This window comes from Phyllostomus hastatus, unplaced genomic scaffold (genome assembly GCF_019186645.2).
Source record: "Phyllostomus hastatus isolate PE091 unplaced genomic scaffold, TTU_PhHast_1.1 phas_scaffold_200, whole genome shotgun sequence".
NCBI lineage: Eukaryota > Metazoa > Chordata > Mammalia > Chiroptera > Phyllostomidae > Phyllostomus > Phyllostomus hastatus.
In genome coordinates, this window is record NW_025334016.1 from 12,434,318 (window position 1) to 12,460,423 (window position 26,106).

General features: G+C 52.8%; 3 protein-coding genes across 21 annotated transcripts; 1 reads left to right on the forward strand and 2 right to left on the reverse strand.

Annotated features, from left to right (window-relative positions):
- Positions 1-619: 619 nt before the first annotated feature.
- On the forward strand, positions 620-15,850 carry CCDC120 (coiled-coil domain containing 120). 13 transcript variants are annotated; one of them, XM_045860588.1, is made up of 12 exons: positions 620-891; positions 5,724-5,887; positions 9,050-9,092; positions 9,320-9,374; positions 9,558-9,691; positions 10,399-10,539; positions 10,926-11,202; positions 11,557-11,619; positions 11,858-12,032; positions 12,166-12,264; positions 13,341-14,255; positions 14,723-15,850. In XM_045860588.1, the coding sequence occupies exons 4-12, from the start codon at positions 9,362-9,364 to the stop codon at positions 14,835-14,837; spliced, it is 1,932 nt and encodes a 643-aa protein (XP_045716544.1). In that variant the 5' UTR covers positions 620-891; positions 5,724-5,887; positions 9,050-9,092; positions 9,320-9,361; the 3' UTR covers positions 14,838-15,850. The 13 variants fall into 13 exon arrangements, with proteins under 13 accessions (XP_045716544.1, XP_045716537.1, XP_045716539.1 ...); XM_045860581.1 differs by having other exon boundaries at positions 621-891; positions 9,050-9,149; positions 9,320-9,410; XM_045860583.1 differs by having other exon boundaries at positions 621-891; positions 9,320-9,410.
- Positions 15,851-16,250: 400 nt separating this feature from the next.
- On the reverse strand, positions 16,251-19,308 carry PRAF2 (PRA1 domain family member 2). The gene is made up of 3 exons (XM_045860578.1): positions 18,797-19,308; positions 17,573-17,790; positions 16,251-17,151 (listed from the first exon to the last, which is right to left on the reverse strand). The coding sequence occupies exons 1-3, from the start codon at positions 18,973-18,975 to the stop codon at positions 17,012-17,014; spliced, it is 537 nt and encodes a 178-aa protein (XP_045716534.1). The 5' UTR covers positions 18,976-19,308; the 3' UTR covers positions 16,251-17,011.
- Positions 19,309-19,438: 130 nt separating this feature from the next.
- WDR45 (WD repeat domain 45) lies at positions 19,439-25,196 on the reverse strand. 7 transcript variants are annotated; one of them, XM_045860574.1, is made up of 12 exons: positions 25,086-25,179; positions 23,991-24,082; positions 23,159-23,230; positions 22,949-23,023; positions 22,747-22,851; positions 21,744-21,852; positions 21,524-21,618; positions 20,925-21,004; positions 20,604-20,812; positions 20,423-20,524; positions 20,177-20,322; positions 19,439-19,934 (listed from the first exon to the last, which is right to left on the reverse strand). In XM_045860574.1, exons 3-12 carry the CDS (start codon positions 23,211-23,213, stop codon positions 19,825-19,827), a joined length of 1,086 nt encoding a protein of 361 aa, XP_045716530.1. In that variant the 5' UTR covers positions 23,214-23,230; positions 23,991-24,082; positions 25,086-25,179; the 3' UTR covers positions 19,439-19,824. The 7 variants fall into 7 exon arrangements, with proteins under 7 accessions (XP_045716530.1, XP_045716528.1, XP_045716527.1 ...); XM_045860572.1 differs by having other exon boundaries at positions 21,744-21,849; positions 22,949-23,046; XM_045860571.1 differs by having other exon boundaries at positions 22,949-23,046.
- Between the last annotated feature and the right edge of the window lie 910 nt (positions 25,197-26,106).

Consider the following 26,106-nt stretch of genomic DNA (forward strand, 5'->3'; position numbering starts at 1 on the left):
GTAGTTTGGGGTCAATAGGGGATATTCAGGGTGTATATTGGGGATAGATGGAGGGTCGATTGAAAGAGCTTTTTGGAGATTAATGGTTTCAGGGTTGATTGCAGATGACTTGAGGGAACAATCTGAGGGTAGTGGAGGGTAGTTTGTACAGCTTGGGTGTCAATAGAGGGCAGATTGGGGGTATTGCTTGGAATCAGTGTGCAGTAGTTTGGGGATACAATTCAGGGGATGATGAAGGATGGTTTGGGGTGCATTTGGAGCACGAAGGGTAGTTGGGGGAGTTTAGAAATGTGGTGCTGGCTGATAGAAGGCAGTTTTAGGTACTGCCTGGGGGTTCGTTAGCGGGGTACTCGGGGAGGTGGGCGCCAGACTGATCACTGAGGGGGCGTGGCTAGGGGGAGTGAGCGATGCTAGAGCTGGGGAGTGCTGTGACGCCCTCGAAAAAGCGTGTGCGCACGCGCTCCCAGTGGGTTTGCCTCTGGTGCTCCCCGGGCTCGACGACCCGAACTGGCGCCTGCGCACTTGGTCTCCGCCGCTGCTGTGGTCTCGCGTCCCGCCCCCTGTCAGCTCCCCCATCCCCCATTCCCCCCCCTCGCCCCAGCCTGGAGCTCAGCGGCTGTGCACCCAGGAGCGGACAAACCCGAGTTACCCGTGAAGCGGGGGCTGGGGTCCACCGCCAGCGTCAGAGCCGGCGCTGCTCTCCCACCCTACCCGCGTCCCTCATCTGGCCCCCACGACTAACAGTGGCGCCACCGAACGTCCCACCACAGGGCGTGGAAGGGGAGCGGGCGTGAGCTCGAGGGCAAGCAGGGGGGCCGTGAGAAAGGGGCACTCCCACCATCCCTCCCAGCCCACACCGACCCCGCCTATGCCGCAGGGCGAGGACCCTAGGTGAGTAATGCCCGCTCTGGGAGGAAGGGGAGGCAGGGAGGAGACTGGGCGGGGTGAGGGCCCAGACTCCCACGGGGATGTAGCTGCGGGCGTATCCCCGACCTCTGACCCTGTGGTCTCACTTTCAACCCCTGCCGAACCTGAATACATCTGTTTTAAGCCTCAAACCCGGGCTGGTCTTGACACCAGGACCACCGGTCTGACCCCTGACCTAACCATCTCGGGCCTGGCGGCATCCTCAACCCCTGTTTTGTCCCCCTAAACTTAGTACTTAGTCCTTACCCCAAACTCCATCCAGTTCTGTTCTCAGAATCCTTGGCCTGACCTCAGATCCTTGTCTGACCCTGTTCCATCTCTGAAGTTCACCTTGCCTTGTCCTGATCACCCCAGTTTCTGTCCTGATGCTTGGCCTGCCTGTTCCCTAAATTCTTATCCAGTCTCTGAACGCTTTCCAGTCCTATCCTGTCCCCTTTACCCAAGTCCTATCCACACCTGTCCAGATTCCTGACCTCTGACTTCTGTATTTTTTCCCCACCCTGTACTATCCCCCTGGTCCTTTTCCTGACTCCTGGTTTCCATCCTGGCCAACCACCTTTAGACCATCCCTCTGTCTCCTGCCCTATTCCTGCCCTCAACCCTGTGCTGTTTTCCCCTGTCTTCTCTTGTCCCAGCATGGTCCTCATTCTTATCCTCATTCTGTCCCAGTCTTTTTCTGCTTATTACCTCCATCTTGTACCTACCCACTTTCCTATCCTTTTCTTTGACCACTGTCTCAGCCTGTCCCCCATCATGTCTTCTGATTACTGTTCTTGTACTGACTCTGACCCCTGACCTCTGCTCTGCTTTTTTTGTCCCCTACTGCCCCATACTTTTTCTCTACCCTTGTCCTGAGCCTCACTCCATCCCATATCCTGGAATGTCTTGGCTCCTTCTCTGTTCAGCCTCCTGACCTCCTTCATAGATTTTTTGTCTTGTCCCCTGCATTCCTTCCTGTCCTGTCCCCTCATCCTTTCCCAACCCCAAGCCCTTGGTCCACTCCTTACCATGCCCCTCCACCCTGTTCAGATCCCCTTCCTCCTAACACCCACTTTCCATCTCCTCTGAGCCAGAAGGACAAGGGTCCCATTATACCCTGCCCTAAACTTGGAGGTTCCACTGTTCTTATCGTCTCTGAAGTTCATTCCAAATGCTTTTCTTACCATGAGCAAGAACTAGTAGCCTCGTGGGCCTCATGTGGCTGAAGTGGTTTTTGTATATGATTGCCCCTGCTACCACCCAGTGATCTCACACGGAACTTTAATTTCTCATCCTGGCTTAGGAGGGCATAGAGCTGTTCCTATGCTCTGCACCCTCCCCAAGTATGGAAGAACACCCTAAATTATTCATTGACTCTCTTGGAGTCTGTGAGGTCTGTGTCATATTTCCAGCCTTGCTAGATTGGGGGCTGCCCCATGGTGGGGTGATCAAATATGTTGGGCTGAGAGACTTAAGGGTATGTGTGACTTTTCTAGGTTGTGTCACCCCCATTTCCTGGTCTTGACCCTGGGTGCATGATCCCTGCTTTCTTGGCCAGAAAAAAAAGTCCATTCTAGGCCAGGGACTTCATGGCTTGATTGGGGTGGGATGGGGCAGGGGCTTATCCCCCTTCCCTCAGCAGTAAGTATACTAATCTTAGTGCTAAGTTCACCCAACCTCTGTGGGGCAGGTCTGGGGGGCAGTCACTGGGTGTTAGAATCATGTCTATCCAGTAGTAACAGTGACAGCAACAACAAAGTTCCTGTGCCATCCAAATTTCTTTGATGCTGAGGACAGTCAGGGAGAATTTGGATAGTGAGGATGTAACATATTATTCAGTTATGTTTTGTTCCTGCATTTCTCATAGATAGTAGTGAGATTTTGAGGAATGAGACACCATGACCATCTTATTTATCTAAAACATTTGTCCAAACTTATTAATAACAACACAAGCCTCAATCTGAGTTCTGAAAGGGAGAGTTTGGATAGTTCAGACAGTGAAAGACCCCCAGCTTATCTGAAGGTGCTTTGATTTTGCATTTTATATGCATACACACACATACATATGTATCTGTCTATCTGTCTATCTATCATCTGTCTATCTAGGTACAGTGGTATTTTGCCAGTTCTTTTGCTCTTCCTCTTTGTCACATGTTTCTGGTGGTGTGTTGATAAACTGGCTGCTTAAAAACAAACAAACAAACAAACAAAAAACAAAACAAAGAAATATGCCCCGCCTGGTGTGGCTCAGTGGATTGAGCGTCGACCTATAAACCGAAAAGTCACAAAACATCACTGGTTTGATTACCAATCAGGACATATGCATGGGTTGCAGGCCAGGCCCTCAGTTGGGGGCATGCAGGAGGCAACCCATCCATGTGTCTCTCGCCCATTGATGTTTCTCTCCCTCTCTTTCTCCCTTCCTTCCATTCTCTCTAAATAAATAAATAAAGTCTTAAAAACAAAACAAATGTTTCTGCATTTTACACAGTGTGTAGGAAGAGTTCAGATAATGAGGAATAATGGCTCTAACTGAAAAGCCTATTCAAAACTTCTCATTTTCCTGAGTTCCAGTGGCAAGAATTGGTATAGTAAGGGTACTGTGTTCTGTAAATATATTTGGTTCTGCATTTTTGATGTTGAGTAGGGAGAGGTTAGAAAACGAGTAGAAACCACTCTGTTTCAAATATGTCTGATTTGTCAAGAAGGGGAGGTTCCAGGTCTGGGTAGCAAGTAGGGAGGGTTTTAAGGGTAAGGAATACTGACTGTGTCTCAGAAATTCATCTGAATATATTTAGTTCTTGCTTTTTGGTAGTGACAATTTGGACAAGTTATTTGAGGTAAAACAGCTCTCTTTCAAATTTATCAGGTGAGGCTGTGAAGGATACCAGGTCTGCCATATGTATGAGCTCTGTCCAGAAAGTAACCAGCCACGTAATATGAAAAGTAGAGACATTTATTGAAGAAGGTACAAGGTACAAGAAACATTGTACATAGGACAATGATGCCTCAGTCCCCTTCAGAGTAGGCACCATGGGACCTCACACAGTTCTCCCAATCACCATCAGCTGCTCCATCATATTTTCCTGAATCTCATTGATGGCCTGAAATCTCTTCCCTTTCAAAGGTGATCTTAGTTTTTGGAAAAGCCAGAAGTCACAGGGTGCCAAATCTGGGCTATAGGGGGGCTAAGTCGCCTGGGTGATTTGATGTTTCACCAAAAACCTCTGCATGAGATGTGATGCATGAGTGGGTGAGTTGCTGTGATGAAGCTGCCAATCACCAGCTGCCGTAGCTGCAACCTTCTGAATCATCCGAATAGTTTCCATGGGGGAATGTTTAAGCTTAACGCAATATTTGATACAGATTCGTTGTCTACTCGCTCAGTCATTTTGAATGTGACAGCCACACAGTACACATGCTCACTCAATGGGGTCTGCCATCCCCAGTGACTACTACAGTGAAGTCATTGTCATTGATGCATGCACATTCCAGTCCACTCTCCTTGGGTGCCAGGTTACATCGACATTGCACAAACCATTCTCATTATATTAACAATAGTTGAACTTTTCCCAGGCAGACCTCATGTATACACATATTTTGATTCCTGAATTTGGGATACTTGTAACTGTGACAGCCAGTACATATTGAGCACTTAACTCAGGCCAGACACTAGCTTATGCAATCTTTAAATGTATTAACTCATGTCATGCTCACAACAACCCTGTGAGGTACATAGGGTCATCATCATCCCCATTTTACAGATGAGGACAGTGAGGCCCAGAGAGGTTAAGGAACTTGTCCAAACAGTCACACAGCCAGTTAGTGGCAGAGCTGGATTGAATCCCAGACCTACCACTTGCTACCTCTCCATGAGGTCACCTGATGCTCCAGTCCCAGCTGCAGTGGGACTTAGAGGTTGGCCAGCTTCCAGGCTGTTAAAAGTTCTTGACCAGGGCAGTGATGTATGTGTGTGACTTTTCCCTGCCTGTCTGCCTGGCCCAAGAGGCCCAGTTACCTTCTCTGTCCTCCTTATTCTGCACCAGCCCACCTCTGTGTCAGGTTATTACTGTTGTTATTGACAGTCATTAATGACATGGTGTGAGTGACCTTGCACTGTGAACTGACATCCAAAGTGACTTTAGCCTCTCTTGACTCTGTAGGCACCAGTTACCCATTTTTCAGATGAGGAAAACTAAGCCTTGAGATTCAGTTTGCACTGCCAGCCAGATACCCTTGTCCCTCTCATGTCTGATTTTATAAAAATCCCTCTTTCCAACATCCTTGGTGTTTAGCAGAGATGGGAGAGGCCATGGCTGACAGGACACTCCCCACCAATACCTAGCTGCCCATCTTATGGCTGCTGCCTCCACCAGCCCCAGGCAGCACAGGGGATGCGGGGAGAAGGGAGTCATGAAAGGGGCCTTTGTGTTCAGTGCTGGGAATCTCATACTCAGGAAGAAAGGTGGGCAGGGTAGCAGGAGGCATGTATGTGGGGCATTGCTGATACAGAACAAGTTCTCCAGGCTTGGCCCACCAGGCAATTTGCTCTTTCACCTCACAGCATGGACTGCTGCAGGGGCCTGGGCTGGGCTTGGGTCCTGAGGTCCCAAGTGGAGCACAGAGTGTGTGGTGTGTGCTGTGCAGGTGCAGAGCCCAGGTGGTGGTGTGGAGGAAGCAGTACATCATAGGGACTCAGAGCCCTCAATTGCCTTGACTCTTGGCCATAAATGCCCAACGGGGAAGAATATGGTTGGGGAACCGAGTGTGGATGTGAAGCAGCATGAGTCCCTCTTCCCAATCGTCCTCCCTTGCAGGAGTAGCCTCTTTTGGCCTTCAACCCAGGACCCAGCCCCCCAAGATCTGATTTGACCTGCTGTTATACCTCTGTGATCAGAATCAGGCCTCTTCACCTCTCCAAGCCTCAGCTTCCACATCTGTAAGCTGGCTATGAGGAGCTGGGTCTGCACCATCCACCCAGGTTTGTAGGGACTGGGAGGGGTTAAACCACATGCATGTTTTGTTGGTTTGCTAGGATGATTTTTTCTGGAACTGCAGAAGGTGGTAGGATCTTGAGACCTGGTCTCTCTTTAGAAAAGTTGACCTCCTCTGTCCCTAGTTGGGAAGCTGTTAACGTCAGTGAAGGTAGTAATTGCCCTAAGACCTGCCCTGGAAGAAAGGGCAGGGGCCTCAGGAATGGGATGTAGACTGCCAAAAGACATACACAATTTACAGATTTTGCACCTCAGGCTTCCAGGGTGCTTAGCACCTCAACAGACCCCAGCTCCCAGGTAATACCCTGGGCTGGACAGAGTCTGATCTGGGAACTTGGGAAGCATCAGAGGCAGCTGCCACTGCCATGACCCTTAGCCCTTCTTCCCCAGTTCTCTTTTGGGTGTATGGGGTGAGGGAGGAGGTCCAGGCTCTATTCTGAGCCGTGCTGGACAACCTGAGGGTACTGACCCCAAGACTTCCCCTAAGGGCGGCCCGAGCTTCAGTGGCAGGCAAGCAAGGGTTAAAAGGTATGGGCTGGCCCAGTCCCTGGCCAGGTAGGCTGGGCCATTGCTTAGTGGGAGGTGGCCTAGGCAGCTGCCACTGCACTCACTGCTCACTGCCACAACCAGTTGGATCCGGGCCTGGTGGAGACAACTATTTTTTTCAGGTACCTGAGGCCACCCATAGCACCTATCTGGTATTGGTGAGCACCTGGGAACATGGGCCCAAAGGTGGGGAGAGGTGGGTATGGGTGTACTAATGTTCCCTGTGGGAAAAAGCCAGATCCGTACAAGAGGACAGCGAGGAAGGAGGGCCTGAGTAGATAGGTGAAGCCCAAAATATACAACTTCCTTTCCTGGCATGAAACCGATCACTTGCCGGAAATGGAGGAAGGGAAGGAATCAGGGAGAAGAGAAGCCAGAGTCCCCCTTCTCCACTCCCTCTACTTCCTCTTCCCCTTTCCTTCCCTGTGGGAGTAGCCTCTGCCCTCCCTCAGCCCAGGGCCCAGCCTCTCAGGGAAGCCCAGACCTAGAGTGGGGTAGGAGGCCCCTAGGGCAATATGAACAGTCTAGACACTGGGAGTTTGTATTTGCTTCCATGGGTGCAGGATGTGGAAACGGGGGTCCCACTGAAGGTGTTGGGGTGCCACTCAGTGAGGTGTCTTGATTGTAAACAGTCATTATAGCCAGGAATTTCTTGGTTGTGGTGTCAGAAGGGCAGACCTGAAAAACCTGCTAGGCCCGCCTCTGGGTATGGGAGTGCTCTCTGTAGCTCTCCTGCTACAGCCCATCCTGGGACCCTGGGAAAGCACAGGGCCACCACTGGGGAAACATAGGGGCTGGTGTGGGAGGGTATTTGGGAGGGGTCTGCTGGGATCCCCTTCTTATCATCTTTGGACGGGCACCTGGCAACTTTGGGCCCCAAGGCAAATGTGGCAAGGGCAGATGTGCGAAGGCAGAGGTTTGGAAGTCCAGTGTGGGGCGTGGACTCTGTGTCTAGCCTGCCCAGTGACCCCATGACTCAGGCCCTAGGTATGTCCCCAAGGTCAGGCTGATAGGGTGGAGCCAGGGTTCCTTTATGGACCCTGTGTTGACTTCCAAGATGCTGTGAGCTCCCAGAGAAGGAAGGCTTGAAGCAGGTTAGTGTCAGATGTAACACCAGTCCTAGAGAACAGACCCACCAGGGAGGAGTGGAGTCCTCTTGGGGTAGAGAAAGGTTTAGGGGAGCCCTGGGAGAGTTCCTCAAACCCATATGAAAGCTAGGGTAGAAGGACTCCCAGGATCCAAGGGGCAGAGGAGGCTGACCTGGGACCTCAAGGAAACCTCGCTGTGCTGGGCAATGTTAGACCTCGGAGGATGGGTATGTGAGCGCCTGTACAAAGCACGCGCTGCTGCCTGGGTATGCAAAAAGGGTTTTAGGTCCTGACCCCTATCCCTGATGTTGAGGACAGGGAATCCCAGGAGGTGTACAGATCCTATGGTGCAGGTAAGAGGACTGCTGAGGAACTTATAGGCCATATTAGCAGCTTGGCCACATTTCCCAATATGTAGTTGGGGAAGGGGCTTGGGCCCACGCCTCCCTCCTCAGCTGACTGGGTCTTCTCCATACCTAGCCAACATGTCATAGCAAACTGGGGAGTTCGAGGTAGGTGGGGATGGGACCTCTGTGGCCTCATGAGGCCCTCCCAGCCACCTGCCACTGAGGTCAGGCTAGGTGGTAGCAGGTGATGTCACCTGGCTGCCCAGCTAGGGACTGAGCAGGATGTGGGAGGGAGAGAGCAAACTCCAGAGGAGGGGACGAGCGCAGGGCTGGTGGCCAGCCAAGGCAGGCCCCATGGCCAACCAGGGCAGCTTAGGGCAGAGAAAGAGGCAGGAGAGAGTTGGCTCGTTATCTGCAGTTGTGGGTGCAGGACAGGCTGGGGTGGGCAGAGGGGCTGGAGGGGTCCTGAAGCCAAGTGCACACTCTCCCTACTACACCAGAGCTGCAGGATAGAGTTGAGACAAGTAGCGACCCACAGATCTAGGCTTGATCCCTGGATCAGCTGCCTAATCATTCTTTCATTCACCCAGCAGACATTCACTGAGTACTTGCTGTGCATGCAGAATTGTTCTGAGTGCCAGTGATACTGATGAAAATAGGACAGACACATTTCCTGTCCTTGTGTATGTATGAGGGATGTAGTCTCTTGTTGGACAGCAGTTGTGAGGGGAAGTAATGTGGGGGCCCACCACTGGAAGTCCCCACATTTAAGTACCAGAATGTGAGGACCAGGGGCTGGCATGGTGAGAGGTGAAAAGAGCACTCCAGACAGCAGCCGCAGCCTGGGCAATGGCCCTGAGGTTAGATAGGTTGCAAGCTCATGAGGAATTGGTGGGGTTGGAACAGCTTTAGTGATGGAGGGAGTGTTGGACCAAAGGGGTGGACTTGGATTCTATCCTTAGCCAGAGGCAAGTTATTTTGTCTCTTTGTGTCTTACTCTCCTCATCTCTAAATTGGGGGTACCGATAATCATAGAACTGCCGTCATGAGGTGGTTGTGAAGATTAAAGGTGGCATATAAGGTAATTGTTCCAGGCACTCAGGTGCTTAATAAATGTTCATTGTTGTTATAGTTGTTTGAATCTGTTATATTAATTCTCCCTTCCCAGGTAAGAGTCCTGACTGTGGCCCATGGGCCTCTGAGGAGGCGTCGTAAGTCCGCCCAGCTCCTCACTTGCTTTGCTCCCACTCAATGGGAAGGGAACCAAGGTACCAGGGCCGAGTGGAGGCCAGACATTGATATAGAGTCTGAGAGGGCAGGTCAAGCAGATGGGTGGGGTCAGGGGATCCCTTCTTCCTGGGGCGGGGGAAGCTGGGTGGGGTGGGTATGGGGGGACCACACATGTGCTTTCTTAATGGCTCCCATGTATCACTGCCAGGCCTTGTCCCGCCAAAAGCCACGGCCTCTCAACAGCATCAGGATGGAAGTCAAAGGTCAGCTGATCAGTTCTCCCACTTTTAATGCCTCAGGTTGGTGTTTGGTTCCCCCTCCTGCTGCTGCCTCCCTTGCTCTGAGTCACCCCCCCTGCCAGCCCACTTGGGAAGGGATGGTTCCTGGCCCCACAAGATTCAGGATGCCTCGGCTGCCCCACTGATCTTTGCTCCCTCTGTGTCCAGCTGCCCTGTTCGGAGAGGCTGCTCCCCAGGTGAAGTCAGAGCGTCTGAGGGGACTGCTAGACCGGCAGAGGACTCTGCAGGAGGCCTTGAGCTTGAAGCTTCAGGAGCTACGCAAAGTGTGCCTCCAAGAGGCGGTGAGGGCCTGGCCCTAAATGTTTGTGTGTGTGGGGGGGTGATGAGGAGCTGGGGCCCCTAGGTAGGCAGACTGGGGTGGCTGTTGCTGAGCCACTTGTCTGGCCTGAAAATTCCCTGTCACCCTATAGCTTCTCAAAGTTCAGCTTAGATTTCTTAGAATCAAGGAAATATGGCAGCAGACACCCACATCCCCTGCCCCTGTCTACAATTTGAAGTCCAAAAACCCTCACAAAACAATTGCTATTTCCAAAATTTAGCAGTAAAATCTGATCTGAACTGACACAGGGTGATTTATAGTGTTGATTTATCCCTCTTGGTGTGACTGTCTGCACAGCTTGCCAGAAATAATGATGTAGTTCAGAGCATATAGTGCCAGGCCCTGAAGGAATGTTCTGTAATATGCAGTGTGTAGATTGTGTTGTCTTCATAAAAAATCAGAAATTATGAATTCCAAAACAAGCCTTCCCACCTCCCATGCCCACTGCCTAGGATTTGGGCCATCAAGGGGCTGGGAGTCCAGGCTGCACACGTCCCTAGTAGAGAATTGGGAGGAGGAAGAGAGATAACAAGCATGAGATGCCAAACATAACTGGGCTCCTAGTAGGACTTCTGTAGCTTCTGGAGTCATTACTGCTTTGCCCCATCACTCCAACTAACCCCTTATAGTCTCTGAGCCCTGACGTTCCCCCCCCCCAACCCACCGCAGGAGTTAACTGGCCAACTGCCCCCTGAGTGCCCACTGGAGCCTGGTGAACGGCCCCAGTTGGTCCGCCGGCGGCCCCCTGCAGCAAGAGCCTACCCTCCACCACCCCCCAATCCAACACACCACTCCTTGTGCCCTGCTGAGGTGAGCAGATGGTCTGAGAGAACAAGTTGGGGGTGTAACAGATACAGAGGAGGAGCCTGGAGAGAACCTGGGCAGAGTGGGGGGGTGTTGCATTCAGGAGAAGGAGAGGTCAAGATGAAAAGGAATCTGGCCTGAGGGAGGTAGGTTCCTGGTCAGAGACAGGATGCTGGTCTCTAACTGTTAGGAAAACTGTTAACGCTCTCTGGGAGATGAATGGGCCCCGACAGTAATCCAGACGGGTCCTACCCCCAGAGGGAAGAAGCTCCACTCCTAGAAGGAACAGGTTCTACACCTTCAGTGTAGATGGGCTGTGCCACCTTCTGGTCCCTGTGCTTGGCATTTTCCGACATTTAGTTCTATCCAACCCTCTCTGGTGGGTCCTGCAGGAGCTGGCTCTCGAGGCTCTGGAACGCGAGGTGTCAGTGCAGCAGCAGATCGCGGCAGCTGCCCGTCGCCTGGCCTTGGCCCCTGAGCTGAGTGCTGAGCAGCGCCGGCGCCGGCGCCAGGTCCAAGCAGATGCTCTTCGGAGGCTGCATGAGCTGGAGGAGCAGCTCGGGGACCTCCGAGCCCGCCTCGGCCTCCCGGTGCTCCCACTGTCCACAGGGGCAGTTATCACCGCCCAGGGTGTCTGCCTGGGCACGCGTCTTGCTCAGCTTAGCCAAGGTGAGCCATGCTCTGTCATCTCACCAGTGCAAGCATGGGAATGGGCTTTGGCTAAAGGATGAGGTAGGGGTGGGGTGGGGGGACAGCTATTGAAAAATGAGTAGTGGGCAGAACCTAAGGGACCCAAACAGTAAGAGGGGTGGTGATAAACCAGCTCTGGGCAAGGTTAGGGCCATTGGGACCTGGTCCATAGGCCCCAAGAAAGTTCGGAGTCAAGTCTCTGGTGGTCTGGGATTCAAGTAAAAGTAGATTCTTGGAGAGGGTACAGAGTGGGGAGGAGACCTGCCAGTGGTATAAGGGGATGACCCTAGGCCTGGTATGGATGGGCTGGGGTCTCTCCCTTCTTGCCTGTAGATGATGTAGTTCTGCACTCGGAGAGCAGCTCCCTCTCAGAGTCTGGGGCTAGCCATGATAATGGTGAGGACCCCTGTCACCCACCCCCCGATCCTTTGATGTTCAATCCCTCCCCTCCCTCTACAGCTTCTCCTTAGCCATGGCACATCCTCCAGTGGGGCTCTTGTCTTTACTTTTAGCCTGCTCAGCCCTGCCCAACCCTCTGCCCCTCCCTGCCTCCCACACCCTACCCTTTGCTTTGCCCACAACCTATTGCACCCCCTCTCATTGAATTCTCGCCCTCTTTCTCCCTTCCACCCAGAGGAGCCTCGTGGCTGCTTCCCTCTGGCTGAGCGTCCCTCACCACCGAAGACCTGGGACCAGCTGCGGGCAGTATCTGGGGGCAGCCCTGAGCGGCGAACCCCATGGAAACCACCCCCATCAGACCTTTATGGGGACCTGAAGAGCCGACGGAACTCTGTGGCCAGCCCCACCAGGTGCGGATAAGACCCTTCTCTCCTTTCTCCATGAGCCAGGAGTAGGGTCCTGAACCTTGGCTGGCAGGAGGGCCTGCTGCTGGGGACTGTGTCTAATGTGGACCCCTCCCTGGGCCTTCCCATCTCTCTCTAGCCCCACACGCTCGCTGCCCAGGAGTGCCTCCAGTTTTGAGGGGCGAAGTGTGCCTGCCACCCCTGTCCTCACCCGGGGCACTGGCCCCCAGCTGTGCAAGTAAGGGAGTTTGGGGCTGTGTTTGAGGATCAGAGGGAACCATTAGTTCTGAGAGAGCATTACCAAAGGGTGTGGGATATGAGAGACTGGGCTATGAAAGGTGAATAGAAGTTGCTCGGTAGAGAAGAAGGGGGTGGTAATTTGGGGCAGAAACCCTAATGATGGAGTATGGGCTTTTCTGTGCATTTTGGACAAGTCATTTCCCTTCTCTGAATCTTGGTCTCCTCATTTGTGAAATGGGCATAATAATATCTGCCTTTGAAAGATGCTGTGGGCATAATTAAGTTCTGGTTAACATGCACTGAGTACTAAGTATCTGCTAGAGATCAGTGGTTTACATAGTATCAACTCATTTAATCATTGCAAGATCCCTAGGAGGAGGTGCTATTGTTATTCCCATTTTATAGATGAGGAAACTGAGGGACAGAGAAGTTAAGTGACTTGTTATTAAACCAAAGACCTGGCATTTGTACCCAAACAAGTTTGACTCTAGAGTCCATGCTTTTAACCACTGTCATCTACTGCTTCCTAAATACTAGTGCCTGCTTTTCTTAAGCTATGAACAAAACAGTCTTGGTCCTCATGGCACATGCATTGTGTAACGGTGGCTATTGGGATGATAGTTTTGGATGGTTCATACAAATGAGGGGGGCAGAAAGTTTAGAAAGGGCCTTGAATTCCTGGCCAAAGGATTAGGACCTCATTGTAGAGGAGGTGGGGAGCCATGAAAAGTGCTTTAGCAAGGGTGCTGGTCATATTTGTTTAGAAGAGCCCTTTTCTGGGCCTTCCTCTGCCAGCATTTCCTCTCTAGCCCTACACACACTGACATCTCCCTTGGAGCTAACAGCCACAGGCCCCCCAATACATTTTTAATCCCTCTGCCCCCGAGGCTGGGACAGAACCTCTGCTGCCCTTTACATACCTCTCTACCTAACACATTTATACACACAATGTCTACATCTGGGGGATGAAGAAGTGAAGGTTCAAAGAAAGGTATGGTATGGACCTAGGGCACTCAGCCCATCTGCTGAGCATACCTGACTTTCCTCCTATCACTCCTACCTCCACTCCCCCAGACCTGAAGGCCTCCATTCTCGCCAGTGGTCCGGCAGCCAGGACTCCCAGATGGGCTTTCCCCGGTCGGACCCGGTCTCGGACCGCGCCTCACTCTTTGCAGCTCGCACCCGCCGCAGCAACAGCTCTGAGGCCCTGCTAGTGGACCGCGCAGCTGCAGGGGGAGTTGGCTCCCCACCTGCACCTCTGGTTCCCCCTGCCACGGGTCCGCCGGTCTGCAAGAGCAGTGAGGTGCTGTATGACCGCCCCCAGCCGGTCCCTGCCTTCTCCTCCCGCACTGCTGGTCCCCCAGATCCTCCCCGGGCTGCCCGGCCCAGCTCAGCTGCCCCTGCCTCCCGTGGGCTCCCCCGGCTCCCACCTGTGTGTGGGGACTTCCTCTTGGACTATTCCCTGGACCGGGGCCTGCCCCGCGGTATTGGTGGGCCAGGCTCAGGGGAGCTGCTGCCTACAGCTGAGGTCCCAGGACCCTTCTCCCGCCGGGATGGGCTCCTCACCATGTTCCCAGGCCCACCACCTGTGTATGTAGCTGACGGCAGCAGCCCCCTCCTTCGCAGCAAAGACCCCCACACCCGTGCCACCCGCACCAAGCCGTGTGGCCTGCCCCTGGAGGCTGCAGAGGGCCCAGAGGCGCATCCAAACCCTCTGCTATGGATGCCTCCACCCACCCGTATCCCTCCGGCTGGTGAGCGCAGTGGCCACAAGAGCCTTGCCCTGGAGGGGCTTCGGGACTGGTACATCCGGAACTCGGGAGTGGCTGCGGTGCCCCAGCGTCGGCCGGTGTTCTCCCACATAGGCCCACAACACCCACCCTTCCTGCATTCCCGCTGCTATGAGGTGGGCCAGGCGCTGTATGGGACCCCCAACCAGGCACCCCTCCCGCACTCGAGGAGTTTCACGGCGCCCCCTGTCTCCAGCAGGTATGGGGGGTGCTTTTACTGATGGGTAGGGGTCTCTTGAGGTAGACGGCAAAGGTCTCCAGGCTAAGAGGCAGGTAGTCGTGAGAGCTAATTGACTTGGACCATGAGAGTGCTAGCTGCAGCCTTGGCACAGGGTCACTGGGCCTTGCCTGACCTACATTAGTCCATGGGGTATTGGTGGAGGGGTATCTTGGGCCCTGGTAGCAGCAGTTCTTTACCAAGATGTAGATGAATTTTAATATTTTAACAACCATTGCATGTCAGTTGAAGATGAACCTTGGAACCAGGGTGCTGGGAGGAAGGGACATTCTGTGCCCTCATTTTTCTCTTCCTCTTTTCACCACGCCCCATGCTTTTGAGCCTCAAGGTGCTGTCCTGTGCCTCCCTCTACCTCTTTAATGAGCCTCTTTTCCTCTCTTCTTTGTCTTTCCACCCTGTCCTCCGGATTCCTGCTACCCCTTCTAAAGATACTACGTGGACTTCCTGTACCCCCCGGAGCTGAGCGCTCGGTTAAGTGACCTGACGCTAGAGGGGGAGCAGTCCTCCAGTTCTGACCCTCAGACCCCGGGGACACTGGTCTGAACCCTTCTGATATGCCCCTTGTTGGCCTGGGCATGACTCCAGTCTGGAGAGCACACAGCTGACCTCGCTGAGCCCTGGGGTGTGGTTGCTCTTGGTCCTGGTCGGGGAAGCGCCAACCTGATCTTCCATTACCCCTGGCTCCCTGTAGGCCCATGAAAGTGTTTGATGCCCTGCTTCTCCTCTTGTACTGTGCTGGGTACTGGGGGCCCTCACAGTCTGAAAGAGGGGGATGGTGTAGTAGGGGTTCCAAGCCTCCTCCATTTCTGTTTACAGTCGTGATTTAGGTTTTCACTGTCTTTCCCCAACACTAGATGTTTTATAAAAGGGAAACTGTGATCTCATCTGGTTGGGTTCATCCCTGTCCTATGCCCAGCCTGTTCCATTCAGGAACCCCCTCCACAAAGTGGACCATATAGAGTTGCAGGGCCCTGTTTGGGGCAGCTAGGGGCTCTAATGTGAACAGAACTCCCTGCCCCCCCTCAAGGGCACTTGTTGGGGAGTTAAGCTCTCTGCCTACATTTGGAAGGACTAAAATCTGGGTGGGGGGCTTGGGTTCATTTTCCCACTCCAGAGGTACCAGAAGGAGTCTCTATCTGCCTGTCTGTGCCCACTTCCTCTGCTTCCAGGGTGAGATGGCCCAGCCTTTGGCGGCAGCCTCTTCCCTGACTATCTCTACTCTGGAGGCTCTGCAGGAGGGCCCAAGGACAGAGCCCTTGGGCGTGTTGTGTCCTGGATGCTGCCGTGGTGGAACTTGGTAGATGCCAGTAAAATCCTCAGGTGACGCCTGGCCGCAGGCTGCGTCACATCTTCCTTGGCTTTCCTTCCATCCACCACTTTTTAAACAAATCTATACAAGCTGTGTTTTCTATACCTGTCTATGACTTTCTGGAACTGGGGGGGGTCCCCATACCCCGTTAACCTGATGTTAAACTTTTCTTTTGTACCAACGAACCTGGGGCCCAACACACTACCCACACTGGAAGGGGATTTCTAGAATAAATGTGTAAACTGAACCCATGTGTTGTTCTTCTCCCTGCTTTGTCTTGGGACCCACACCCATAATTAAGACCAGATGATTTTTTTTTAACACTGTGTTATGAAAAATATAAAACCATGGGAATAGTCTGTGATAATGTCAATCAGTTTGGTTTTGTTTTGTGATGTGGGGCAACTCTTTGCCTGTCTGTGGTCAGATTCCTGGCTATCCCTGAGCAAGAGCCCTTAGTAATACAAATGATAATGGGAACATTGCACGCCCTCAACTACCTGTGCACTAATGCTGCTATGGTAACTGGTTCCCAGAAGGAGAGCTCACCACATCAGCCCGCATATTTCACAGAGAGACCCAATCAGAAAGAGTCTTAGCAGAATCGAAAAGCAAAAGGCCGCTATAGCCCACTGAAATGTGCAGTCTTTATCCAGGAGGCCCAATTGGCTTGAGCCATATAACAGCCTTTATTGCTGCAGCAACACTGATATATATATATATATATATATATATGCTTCATTCCAAGATGGGGCTACCCCCACCCCCATGGCCCTCGCCATTGTGGAACTTTGGCAGAGGGTGAGAGGCAGAATCTCTAAGCAGAGCTGGAGGGAGGCAAATGGGTCTGGTGAGTGGGGTTACTTGGGACCAAGGGTTCAACAGGGTTAGGATACCTGATTTCCACTCAGAGGGGGACTGAAAACTCGGGTCCTAGGGTCAAGATTTGGCAATGCTTTGATCTGGGTTCAAAGCTGGGCTGTGGCATGGAAAAACCTTGGTCTCAGGTTCAAAATTTGAGAATGCCTTGGTCCCACATCCCACAGCTTTGGGGTTGAGCATGGGAGACAAGTAGGTCCCAGTTTGGGGTTAGGGGAGTGTCTCTGTCCAGTTTGGCATTGGCCACATATATTCAGGTCTTCAAGCCCATTTTGGGCTGGATGTGGGTGGCTCTGTGTCCCAAGTTCAGGGCTGGGGAAGACTCTGGTCCCCTGGGTAATGGGGACTGGATATGAAGGTTATCCCAGTTTTGGATCTGGGGGCTGATGCAGCGGGGTGGTTACAGATGTCCTGCTCTTTGAAATGGACAAGGAGCTCCCGTTTTAAAGGGTTGGAAAGTGCTTTGAATCCCGGTTATGAGTTGGGGTGGGGTGGCATTCTCCAGGTCTTGAGTATAGATCCCAGGGCCCTAGGATCCAGCCTCCTGCTCTTGTCCCAGCGCCTCCAGTAGCAGCCCCATTGGCGTCCGCTTGAGACCAATGCTCTCAATCTTGTTCTCAATCTTGTTCTTGAGGTTGCGCAGGCGTAGCGAGGCATGCACCAGGATCACTACGGGAAACACCGAAAGGAGTGGTCAGTGGTCAGTAGAATAGGACATCAGCCTTTAGCCAATGGCGGCCCACAAAGGGGAACAGCACAGGCAGGCCACTGGTCAGTCGACAGAACACCTCTGATCCTGAAACTGTGGCCGAGCAACGCCTGGCAACAGGGGCGTGGTCAGGGAGGGCACACAGTACGGGGGATGTGGCTGGTGGAAGAAATTTAATACCAGGAGAGAGGGCCAGAAAAGCGGTATTAAGAAGGGCGTTCCCAAACAATGAGAGCAAAGCCAGGGAAGGTGCTTTGTAAAGGAGTGTGGCCACACCCACTGGGTCCTCCCAGCCCCCTCTCCGCCCAGGAACCAAGGCAAGGCCAGCCTGGCGCCAAGCGCTGGCCTTGTTCCCACTAACTCAGGGTAGTGGAGACTCACAAAGCACAGGCCCGGCAATGCTGAGCAGGAAGGTGCAAGCGCCGCCCACTGCCCAGAGAATCAGGAGGCCAACGGCAAGCACCGTGGCCAGGCAGGCGGTGGGGTGACTGCGGCGGCAGCGGCGCACGGCTGCGCGACTCTCAGCCGCCCACACCAGCACCCCGAGGGCCACCACCACCACCAGTGCGCTTAGGAGGGTGTGCAGCGGGCTAACGTACCTGCGGGGACAACAGAACTACGCCAGTAGATTAGTCGAGGAGAGAGCCGTCCGGCCTCTAAACCTCCCAAGACTGCCATGCAAGCCCTAAGAGGTTAGGTCCCCACTCTCTGGACCCTCCCGCCAGCCCCATTTCCAATAGGTCCACCCTCCAGGGTTTTCAACTCTCTTCTTCTTAATCTTACGGCCCCATCTTCCTGAGCTTCAGCCCCTCCCACATCGATAGGCTCCTTCTCCAGTCTTTCTGACCCTACCCCTGCAAGTCCCCTCTCCAGTACTCCACCCCATCCTGCCCCCAAACCCACCATTTGAGCCCAACCAACCCTTGCAGATTCTTTTTCCAGGCCTGTGTCAACACACTTCCCTCTCCCAGGCCCAGGGTCCTTAAAGGACCCCCTTCCAGGCTTTAGACCCCACCTTTAACTTCCAACCCCACCCAAACCCCTCCAGGTTCTCTATTGCTCTCAGGTCTCCTATCCCTGGGTCCTCCCTCTTGGCTCAAGTTCCCCAACAGGTACCTGCTTCTACTGTGCTCCAGTCAGACTCCCCTCCAAACCTAGATCCTCCACAAGTCCACTCTCTAAACCCTTCAACTCCACCACAGCGACGTCCTGTCCCTGCCCTAAGGCCTCCAGGGCCCCCTTAAACTGACCCCATCAGTAACATTGCCCCACCGCCCCCAGACACACTCACGACCCACTTTAAAGCTTTCACTCCCCGCTGTTTCCCCTTCAGTTTCACGTTCTCCATCTTCCCTGGGTCTTCCTTCTGGTCCCAGTAACTCGCTGAGGCCCTCCTCAGCCAGCTGTATTCAACCCCAGGCCCTCCTTATAACTAGGTCCCATTCACTTCGAGTCCCCTCACTCCCAAGCACCTTAGGCTTTCCAATTCTACTGAATGTGCCTTTCCGGACCTTGCAGCCTCCCCTCCCCAGTTCTCAGAATCCCACGGGCCCACCCTCTATATTCTGCAGGCATCCCCTGCCAACTGGCGCCTCCCTCCCTCACCCAGCCAGCGCAAGACCGAAGCCGAAGCCGACAAAGTAGTTGGTTTGGTAGTAGAGGAGGTTGTTGATGACGCGATGGCACCATCGCTGCAGGTCGCATGGATCCGGGGCCGCCAGACGCGCGGACCCCAGAATGAAGTCATCCAGGGCGCGTAGTGGTGGCAGCCGCACCTCCGACATCCTGCAAGTCGATGTAGCTGGACCAGCCAGAAGAGCAGCCGGACTACAATGCCCGTTACTCCCTGCGCCACTGCAGCGGACATTGGGAAATGGAGTCTGGGCGGGGCAGCTGCTACCCTATCCACCCAAATGGATAGCGCAGGCGCAGCAAAGCACGTGACCGGGAATGCAAATACCGGAACAGTAAGGCAGCAGGGGCTGCAGGGAAACTAAGTATCCGCAGCGAGTTCTTATGCGCTCCCGGACAGGGGCCCAAGAGGGACTGTTCCAGGCGACGCTGGCGGTGCAGTAACGGTAACCAGGCAAACGGAGGTAGCAGAGATGACGGCAGCGACTGTCAGACGGACCGGAGCACGATCCCACCTCCTTCCTGTCCAAGAGGGTTACACCTTTCCTGGAAACTCCTGCAGTGCCTTTTCAGCCTCATCTCCTTCAGGTCCCACCCCCGAGGTCCAGCCATAAATACTATTAAGGGCTTTTTATTCATATTCACCAAAGATTGGCTCTTTCTAGGAAGGTGTTGTTTTTTTTTTTTGTTTGTTTGTTTTTAATCCCCACAGGTTGGATTAGGGCACTCCCTCAGGGTCCCTGGTCTTCTCCAGGTTGGGAGCCCAGGACATCTGCTGCTTGTCTGAGTACCTGGCCTGGCTCTGTGGGCACACAGTCCTTAAGGGCATAATCATCAACAAGTGCTTGGGGGAAATGAGCTGTTTAGGCATTGCTCTGCGGAGTGGAAAGTGGGCACCTACCCCATTAGTGCTTGCTGGCTGGTGGCTTCCACCACTCCCACCCCCATAAATGCTTTGCACTCTGCCACTGCAGGTCCCTAGCACAACCCACACAGGGTCCTTAAAAGTCATCATCATCACAGATGTCAAGGTACACATCGAAAGCCTCTCTGTTGCAGTTTCCATCAGGAGTGAAGACATATTTGTGGAAGGTCCCATCTACACAGATGGCTGGAGGAGGGGAGGGAAGATCAATAAAAAATTAGAAGCTGCAGCCACACATTTGAATCCAGGTGTCCCATGGCCTACAGTCTCCTTCCAAGCCTTTGCCTGCATGCCATTCCCCTTGGTGATAATGGAGTTGAACCACCCATTCTAGCTTCTTCAAGCTTTATATTCCCTAAAATTCTTTAGGTCCAACCTGCAGGCCTTTGCCCATGCAATACCCCCAGTCAAGGGTTAGTCCCACTCACCAATGACAGAGTTGACATTCTTGGAAGTGTTGCGACCAAAGGCACAGATACAGGCTGACTCAGCAGGCACAGTGAAACTTGCCAGGCTCCACTGAGAGTCCACGTACTGTCCAATCATAGGCCCAACCTTGCCCACTCGAGCTAGCCTGCAGTATTAGGGCAAGCAGTATTAACTTAGCCCAGGTGTGATACATGGGCAGGGGGAGGGGGACATGGCAGGGTGAGACAGGGGATGGGGATACTCACGCAGAGCGGCGGTTGAGACGGGTATCCTTGAGAGCAAATATATGGACTGTGCCCTTATCACTGGAAGCGCAGAGGAAGGAGGAGTCATGGCTGAAGTTGATACTGGAAGACAGACCAGCAATGTCGCCAGCATGTCATATGGCATGGAGTTGCTGGCCCACCATGCATTCCCTGTGCTCACCAGTAGAGGGTGGCAGGGTCAGTGCCTCGGCGTAGTTCCACAAGTTTCTCCTTGGACTGTGTGTCAAAAAGACGAATAAGAGTGCCCTTCTGGGAAGCTGAGGCCACTACGGTGCCTGGCTGGTTTAGGGATACACAGGCCACATCACTCTGATGTGCATTGATGGTAAATGGAGCAGATGAAGTGCCAGGCTTTGTGCTTGCCAGGTCCTATGGTGGGAAGGAACAGTCTGGGCTTGGGTAGTAAGGACGGCAGGGTTTCAGAGTCCACAGGGAAAACTAGCCCACCCACCTATCCACCCCTGCCCACTGGGAAACTTACCACAAGCTGCAGACTCCCACACTTGTGTCCTGGGAACACTAGCAATTGTTTCTCCAGGCTAGGGCAGAGGTCACAGAGCCCTAGGGTGTGAAGATGAAGTTGGGGCGGGGGGCGGCTGGTGAAAGGGAAGCAGGGGCCAGGCAGGGTCTCAGAATGGACAGAGCTGGATAAGGACTGGACTTTGACCTTCCATGATACATGTTACCCACAGAACCCTCAGGGTGCTGCCCTCAGCTGTGCTCCCCACCAGGAAGGTATAGTCCCTTCTTGCTTACACAGCTGTGGCAGCCCCAAGAGGCCCAGGGATCCCTGACACACCCACCTATATGCTTAGTAGGTATTTTTGCTCTGATATCTGGGGCATCAAAGGGTGGGGCAGGGATTAGGATGGGGAGAGAGAACTGGCTAAGAGATGGAAAAATGGACACATAAGGGATATGATCATCTCAGGCCATTTGAGCATCTCTGTGCAAACTCTCTCCCTGACTCTCTTTTCCCATTTCTCTCTCTGTGTGCCCCTTCTGTTTGCTCTTCATTTTCTCCCCTCCACCCCATCCACTGCCTCCTGCCCTTACTCCTGCATATCTGGGTCTTCTCACCCTTTGGGTTGTCCCGGGTGTCGAACTCAAACAGCTTTCGGGGATTGTCAGGGAAGGAGTACACATAGATGCGGTTCCTCAGCACAATCACGATTCTGTGGGCATCACACAACACCGGATGGCCATGAAGGGAAGGCAGAATGTCCAGGCAGGACTAATCCTCTTGCCTGCTGTGGGGACTTCCTACCTGCCCCCCACCCCCAGTCCTCCTCAGGCTCACTTGTCATGGCGCATGCGCACAGCCAGCACTGGCTTGGTGAAGGTGAACTCCAGCACCAGCTTGTCCTTGGAGTCCTTGCCCTCCCGGGCATCGTCCCAGATCAGCACTGCTGGGCAGGTGGGTGCATTGTTGGGGCCAAAGTTTAAGGTGAAGGGCATCCCTGGTGACACAAGACCCACCCCTACTCCCCATGGGACCTCAACCCACTTGTTTAACCTTTTGTTAACACCCAATACAAGCCTCACACAGCATGACTACTTGTGGGCATTATTCCTGAGAGAACAGGTTCTAGAACTGTTGTACCCATTTATAAGTGAGGAAACTGAGGCTTGAAGGGATTGAGTATTTGGCCAAGGACCTCATAGCCCATCAGCAGCCAAGCAGGGACTCATACCCAGGCCTGTAATTTCCTGTCACTAACTATTTCTGCCTCCAAGGTCCTAGTCCCTGTACTCCTAAGATTTCTATGAGAAATACTAGGCTCTGTCACTTGCCTAGGGCAAGTCTCTTGCCATGTCCCAATGCAATTTAAAAAACTCTTAAAATAAGATGGCACTTGAGGGTCAAGGCAAGTGGGCATTGGGGAGACAGCTTGAAGATGTTAAAACCAATTAGTTGTATGACCTTAAATAGGTCACTCAACCTCTCTGGGTCTCAGTTTCTTCATCCATAGAAATGGAGATAATGATACCACCCACCACAGAGTTATTGTGAGGGTTAAATGAGTTAATTCACGTGCAGTATTTAGAAAAGTACCAAGCTCATAGCAAGCACCCTGCAGGTAAAGACATGGCATACAGGAGGCATTGAATTAATGTTTGTTAAGTGAAGCGAAAACATCAAGCTTCTTAAGCTATAAGATCCATGACTTTTAAGCTGTAGGCTTCACTGTGTGACTCTAAGGTGCTCTGATATCTTCAGCTGCCAATGCCTTGGGGTGCCTGGGGGAAGCTAGGATTCCAGGGAATCTGGGCCAAGGGTGGGATGAAATGAGAGCACTTACCTGAGATCTCTGAGAACTTGGGGCTGCTACCACCGCCCACCAGGGCCAGCAGGTTGGAGCGGTGCAGCATTTCCACCAGGCCCATGCTGCCCACTTGCTCATGGTCTGGACAAGGATCAGGGTATTAGCAGGGGTGGGAGCCAATGCCCAGCCCATTCCTTCACCCCTTCTGCCCACTGCCTCACCCCCACTGATGGCTCACCCAGATGCCCCTTCTCCATCAAGGGCTCCACGTTGTAGATGCGCACGCCTGTCTCCATGGCGCAGCAAAAGCAGCCTGGGGAATGGGAGGAATCCAGGCTGCCCCAAAGGATGCCCAGGCGGGAAGCTAGGGTTGCTTAACAACCACCTCTGACCATTCTCACCTTTCCTCCCTCCCTCCCACAAGGGTATAGGCACAAGTCTTTCTCACTTTGGTCTTGGTTGAAACGCAGGCTGGTCACTCCTCGAAGTGGCTGCTGGGACATGATCCAGGATTGCTTTCCTGGAGGTAGGTAGGGGTAGGGTTGGGGAGAGTCCTGGGGTCTGTTTGCCTTCCAAGTCCTAGAACTCCTGCCCCTAATTGATTTCTTATTTTACCTCCCACTCTACTAAGCCCAGCAGGACTGCAAAGAAGACAAAAACAGAGGAAAGAGTCCTGGGGTCTCCACTCTAAGCTCCCAAGACTCCCAACAGCATAGCCAGGAACCTCCCTATCTTCTCACAGCCAGTTTCAAGGCTACCCTTACCTGGAACCAACACCTCCTCCTTACTTCCCAGCCCTCACAAATGGCTTGTCAGAAAGTATTAGGACAGTAAATGACCCAGTAACATCTCCTCTCCAGTCCCAGGCAATCCTGGCCCCAGTGCCCAATATGGCCTGGACTCACCCCCACCCATTTCTCATCTTCATACCTGAATCGAGCACCCAACTCTACCTGTCAACAAATGGGGACAGGAGGCTAGGACATCCACCTCTTCCTGCACCTGCATGACCTGGCCCTAAGACCAGCTATGGTTGGTTCACCACCCATAGGAATTCCCCTCTTCATGCCCTTCTGACCGCCCCTCCAACCTATTCCACCACCCTAGAGTGCTCTCACACCTTCCCTCCTCGCAACTTTCTCCAAACCCCTTAAGGATCCCTTGACTACCTCGAGATGGGCTAACTTCTGCCCAACCAGGACCACCCTGGATATTTCCCCAGATTCCCTTATGCCCTGAAGACCCTATGTCAGAATCCCCTATCACTCCAAATCTCCTACCCTGGGGACATCCTCTTCAATGTGCTCTGATATCCCCAAGTCCAACATGGATTGACTTGGACCTACCCCCAGGAATCCTGTCCCCTTAAGATCTGTGAACAAAAAAAGGGATTCTATAGATAGTTAACCTCACTGGATGATCTGATTACAAATTCCTAACTGGGCAGGTCATGATGGGTAGTCACGTCCCAGGCATATAACTTCTTTAGTAAAAGGCTTATCTTTGCCTTCAGCAAGCCCTCTCCAATAGTTTCTTTGAATCTAGATTAACACACCTTTGAAATACCACCTTTCAGACCCCCTTTCTAATCTGATCCTCACCTAGATTTCTTCCACCTTCATGTGTAATCTTCTTTATGGTCTCATCTTAATCTCAAATGCATAAAAGAAACTTCAAACCATTATTCTCTAAAACATTTGAGATGTTGTTTCCTGGCAACTGTAGTCAGTTTTGGCTCAAATAAACTCATAAAAATTCTCAACAGGTCTGAATGTTTCTTATGTTGATAGATTCCTCCTCCAAACCCCCTATCCTCTCTCCATGATCCTATCCCAAGACACCCCTACCCCTTTAAGACCGTTGTCCAGGATACACACCTCCCAAAATCCCTACCTGAAATAACTCAACCTCCCAGACTCCTGCCCCAGACCTTAAGATATTGGTCCTAAACCCCCCATACTTCCTACAATTTCGGACCTCCCCAAGACCTTTGCCCAGACTTACGCCTCTCTGTGCTCCAAGAGCTTCGCCCACTTCCTTCCCCACTGTACTACCTCCTTCGGACCACCTCATTCCCCAAAGATCCATTATTTTGACAGCCCCATCTTCCAAGACCCCCTTATTTGGACTCCCGTTCCAAAGATCGGCGCCACCCAAGAACCCTGCCCTGAGATGCCTCACACAAAGCCTCCAGTCTCCAGCATTTCTTCATGTCCAAGACAGCACTCAAACTCCTTCCAACACCCGCGCCCCCTCAAGATCTCTGTTCTAGATCCCCTGATCCACCAAGACCCTTGATCAAAAGGCCTCCAGCCTAGCCCCAAACCCCGACCAATTCTGAGGTTATGTCCCAGCTCCGCTCCACCTGTACTGACCTGACCTCCGCGCCTCTCGACCCCAAGAACAGCTCTCGGTGCCGCCCGCGGCCCGGCTTTCTGACCTCCAGGGCCTTGACACCCGGTTCCGGTGTTTACATTGGGTCTCACTTCCGGGGGAGGGAGTCGGTCACCGGAAATGACTCATCGTGGCTGTAAGACGAGACCGCAGCCCTACTGGTCCAAGTTTTGTGGCTTTGGAACAACGCAGGTGAAAATTGCGTTCTCCTAGGAAGGAGCGGAGAGTGGAGGAGGCTTGGCAAGGCCATGGCCACGAGAGTCTGAGGGGAAGGAAGAGGGGTGGCCTAGAGAGTCTTCCCCTTGCTGAACGGGAAAGGGCCGAGAATTTCCCACCTCGGTCCTGCTCAGAAGGCTTACAGGCGTCAACTTCCTGGGTCAATAAGACACAGACTTCCGAGGTGGGCTACAGTGGCCCACCTTGTTAATACGTAGTTTGTCCACACCTGGAGAGAAGTCTAGGAACCCTCCAGGCGTGAGGCTGTCCTGGGGACTTTGAAAGCTGAGACCGTTCACTCTTGTCTTTGAGAAACCTGGGATGGGATTTTCCTAGCCAGCTCTTGGCTTATTTACAAAATGAAGATGGTATTGTAACATTTATTTATTTTTTAAAAGGTTTTAAAATTTATTTTTAGAGAAAGCGGAAGGGAGGGAGAAAGAGGAGAGAAACATCCATGGTGACCTGGCCCGCAGCCCTGACTAGAAATTGAATTGGTGACCCTTCAGTTTGCAGGCTGGCACTCAGTCCAGTGAGCCACACCAGCCAGGGCTTTTAAAAAAGATTTACTGATTTTAGAGACAGAGGAGAAGGGAGAGACTAACGTAGATCTGTTGTTCCACTTATTTATGCAATCATTGGTTGATTCTTGTATGTGCCTTGACCAGAGATGGAACCCGCACTTGGCATATCTAGTTCACCAACTGAGCTACCTGGCCAGGGTGAAAATGCTGTTTTGATGGCAAGAGGTGTGTTTACTGTGGGGGGAAAAGACCCTAATTATCT

What these genes read in the sequence shown, in the direction of transcription:
- CCDC120 (XM_045860581.1), top strand. Translation starts at nt 9,362, where the DNA reads ATGGAAGTCAAAGGTCAGCTGATCAGTTCTCCCACTTTTAATGCCTCA. An exon ending in ACTCCTTGTGCCCTGCTGAG is followed by an intron (nt 10,540 to 10,925) that starts GTGAGCAGATGG and finishes TGGGTCCTGCAG; the next exon opens with GAGCTGGCTCTCGAGGCTCT. An exon ending in TGGGGCTAGCCATGATAATG is followed by an intron (nt 11,620 to 11,857) that starts GTGAGGACCCCT and finishes CCTTCCACCCAG; the next exon opens with AGGAGCCTCGTGGCTGCTTC.
- PRAF2 (XM_045860578.1), bottom strand. Translation starts at nt 18,975, where the DNA reads ATGTCGGAGGTGCGGCTGCCACCACTACGCGCCCTGGATGACTTCATT. An exon ending in TTCGGTCTTGCGCTGGCTGG is followed by an intron (nt 17,791 to 18,796) that starts GTGAGGGAGGGA and finishes TTGTCCCCGCAG; the next exon opens with GTACGTTAGCCCGCTGCACA. An exon ending in CATTGCCGGGCCTGTGCTTT is followed by an intron (nt 17,152 to 17,572) that starts GTGAGTCTCCAC and finishes TGTTTCCCGTAG; the next exon opens with TGATCCTGGTGCATGCCTCG.
- WDR45 (XM_045860571.1), bottom strand. An exon ending in GACCCTGCCACCCTCTACTG is followed by an intron (nt 20,525 to 20,603) that starts GTGAGCACAGGG and finishes TCTGTCTTCCAG; the next exon opens with TATCAACTTCAGCCATGACT. An exon ending in CGTCTCAACCGCCGCTCTGC is followed by an intron (nt 20,323 to 20,422) that starts GTGAGTATCCCC and finishes CTAATACTGCAG; the next exon opens with GCTAGCTCGAGTGGGCAAGG.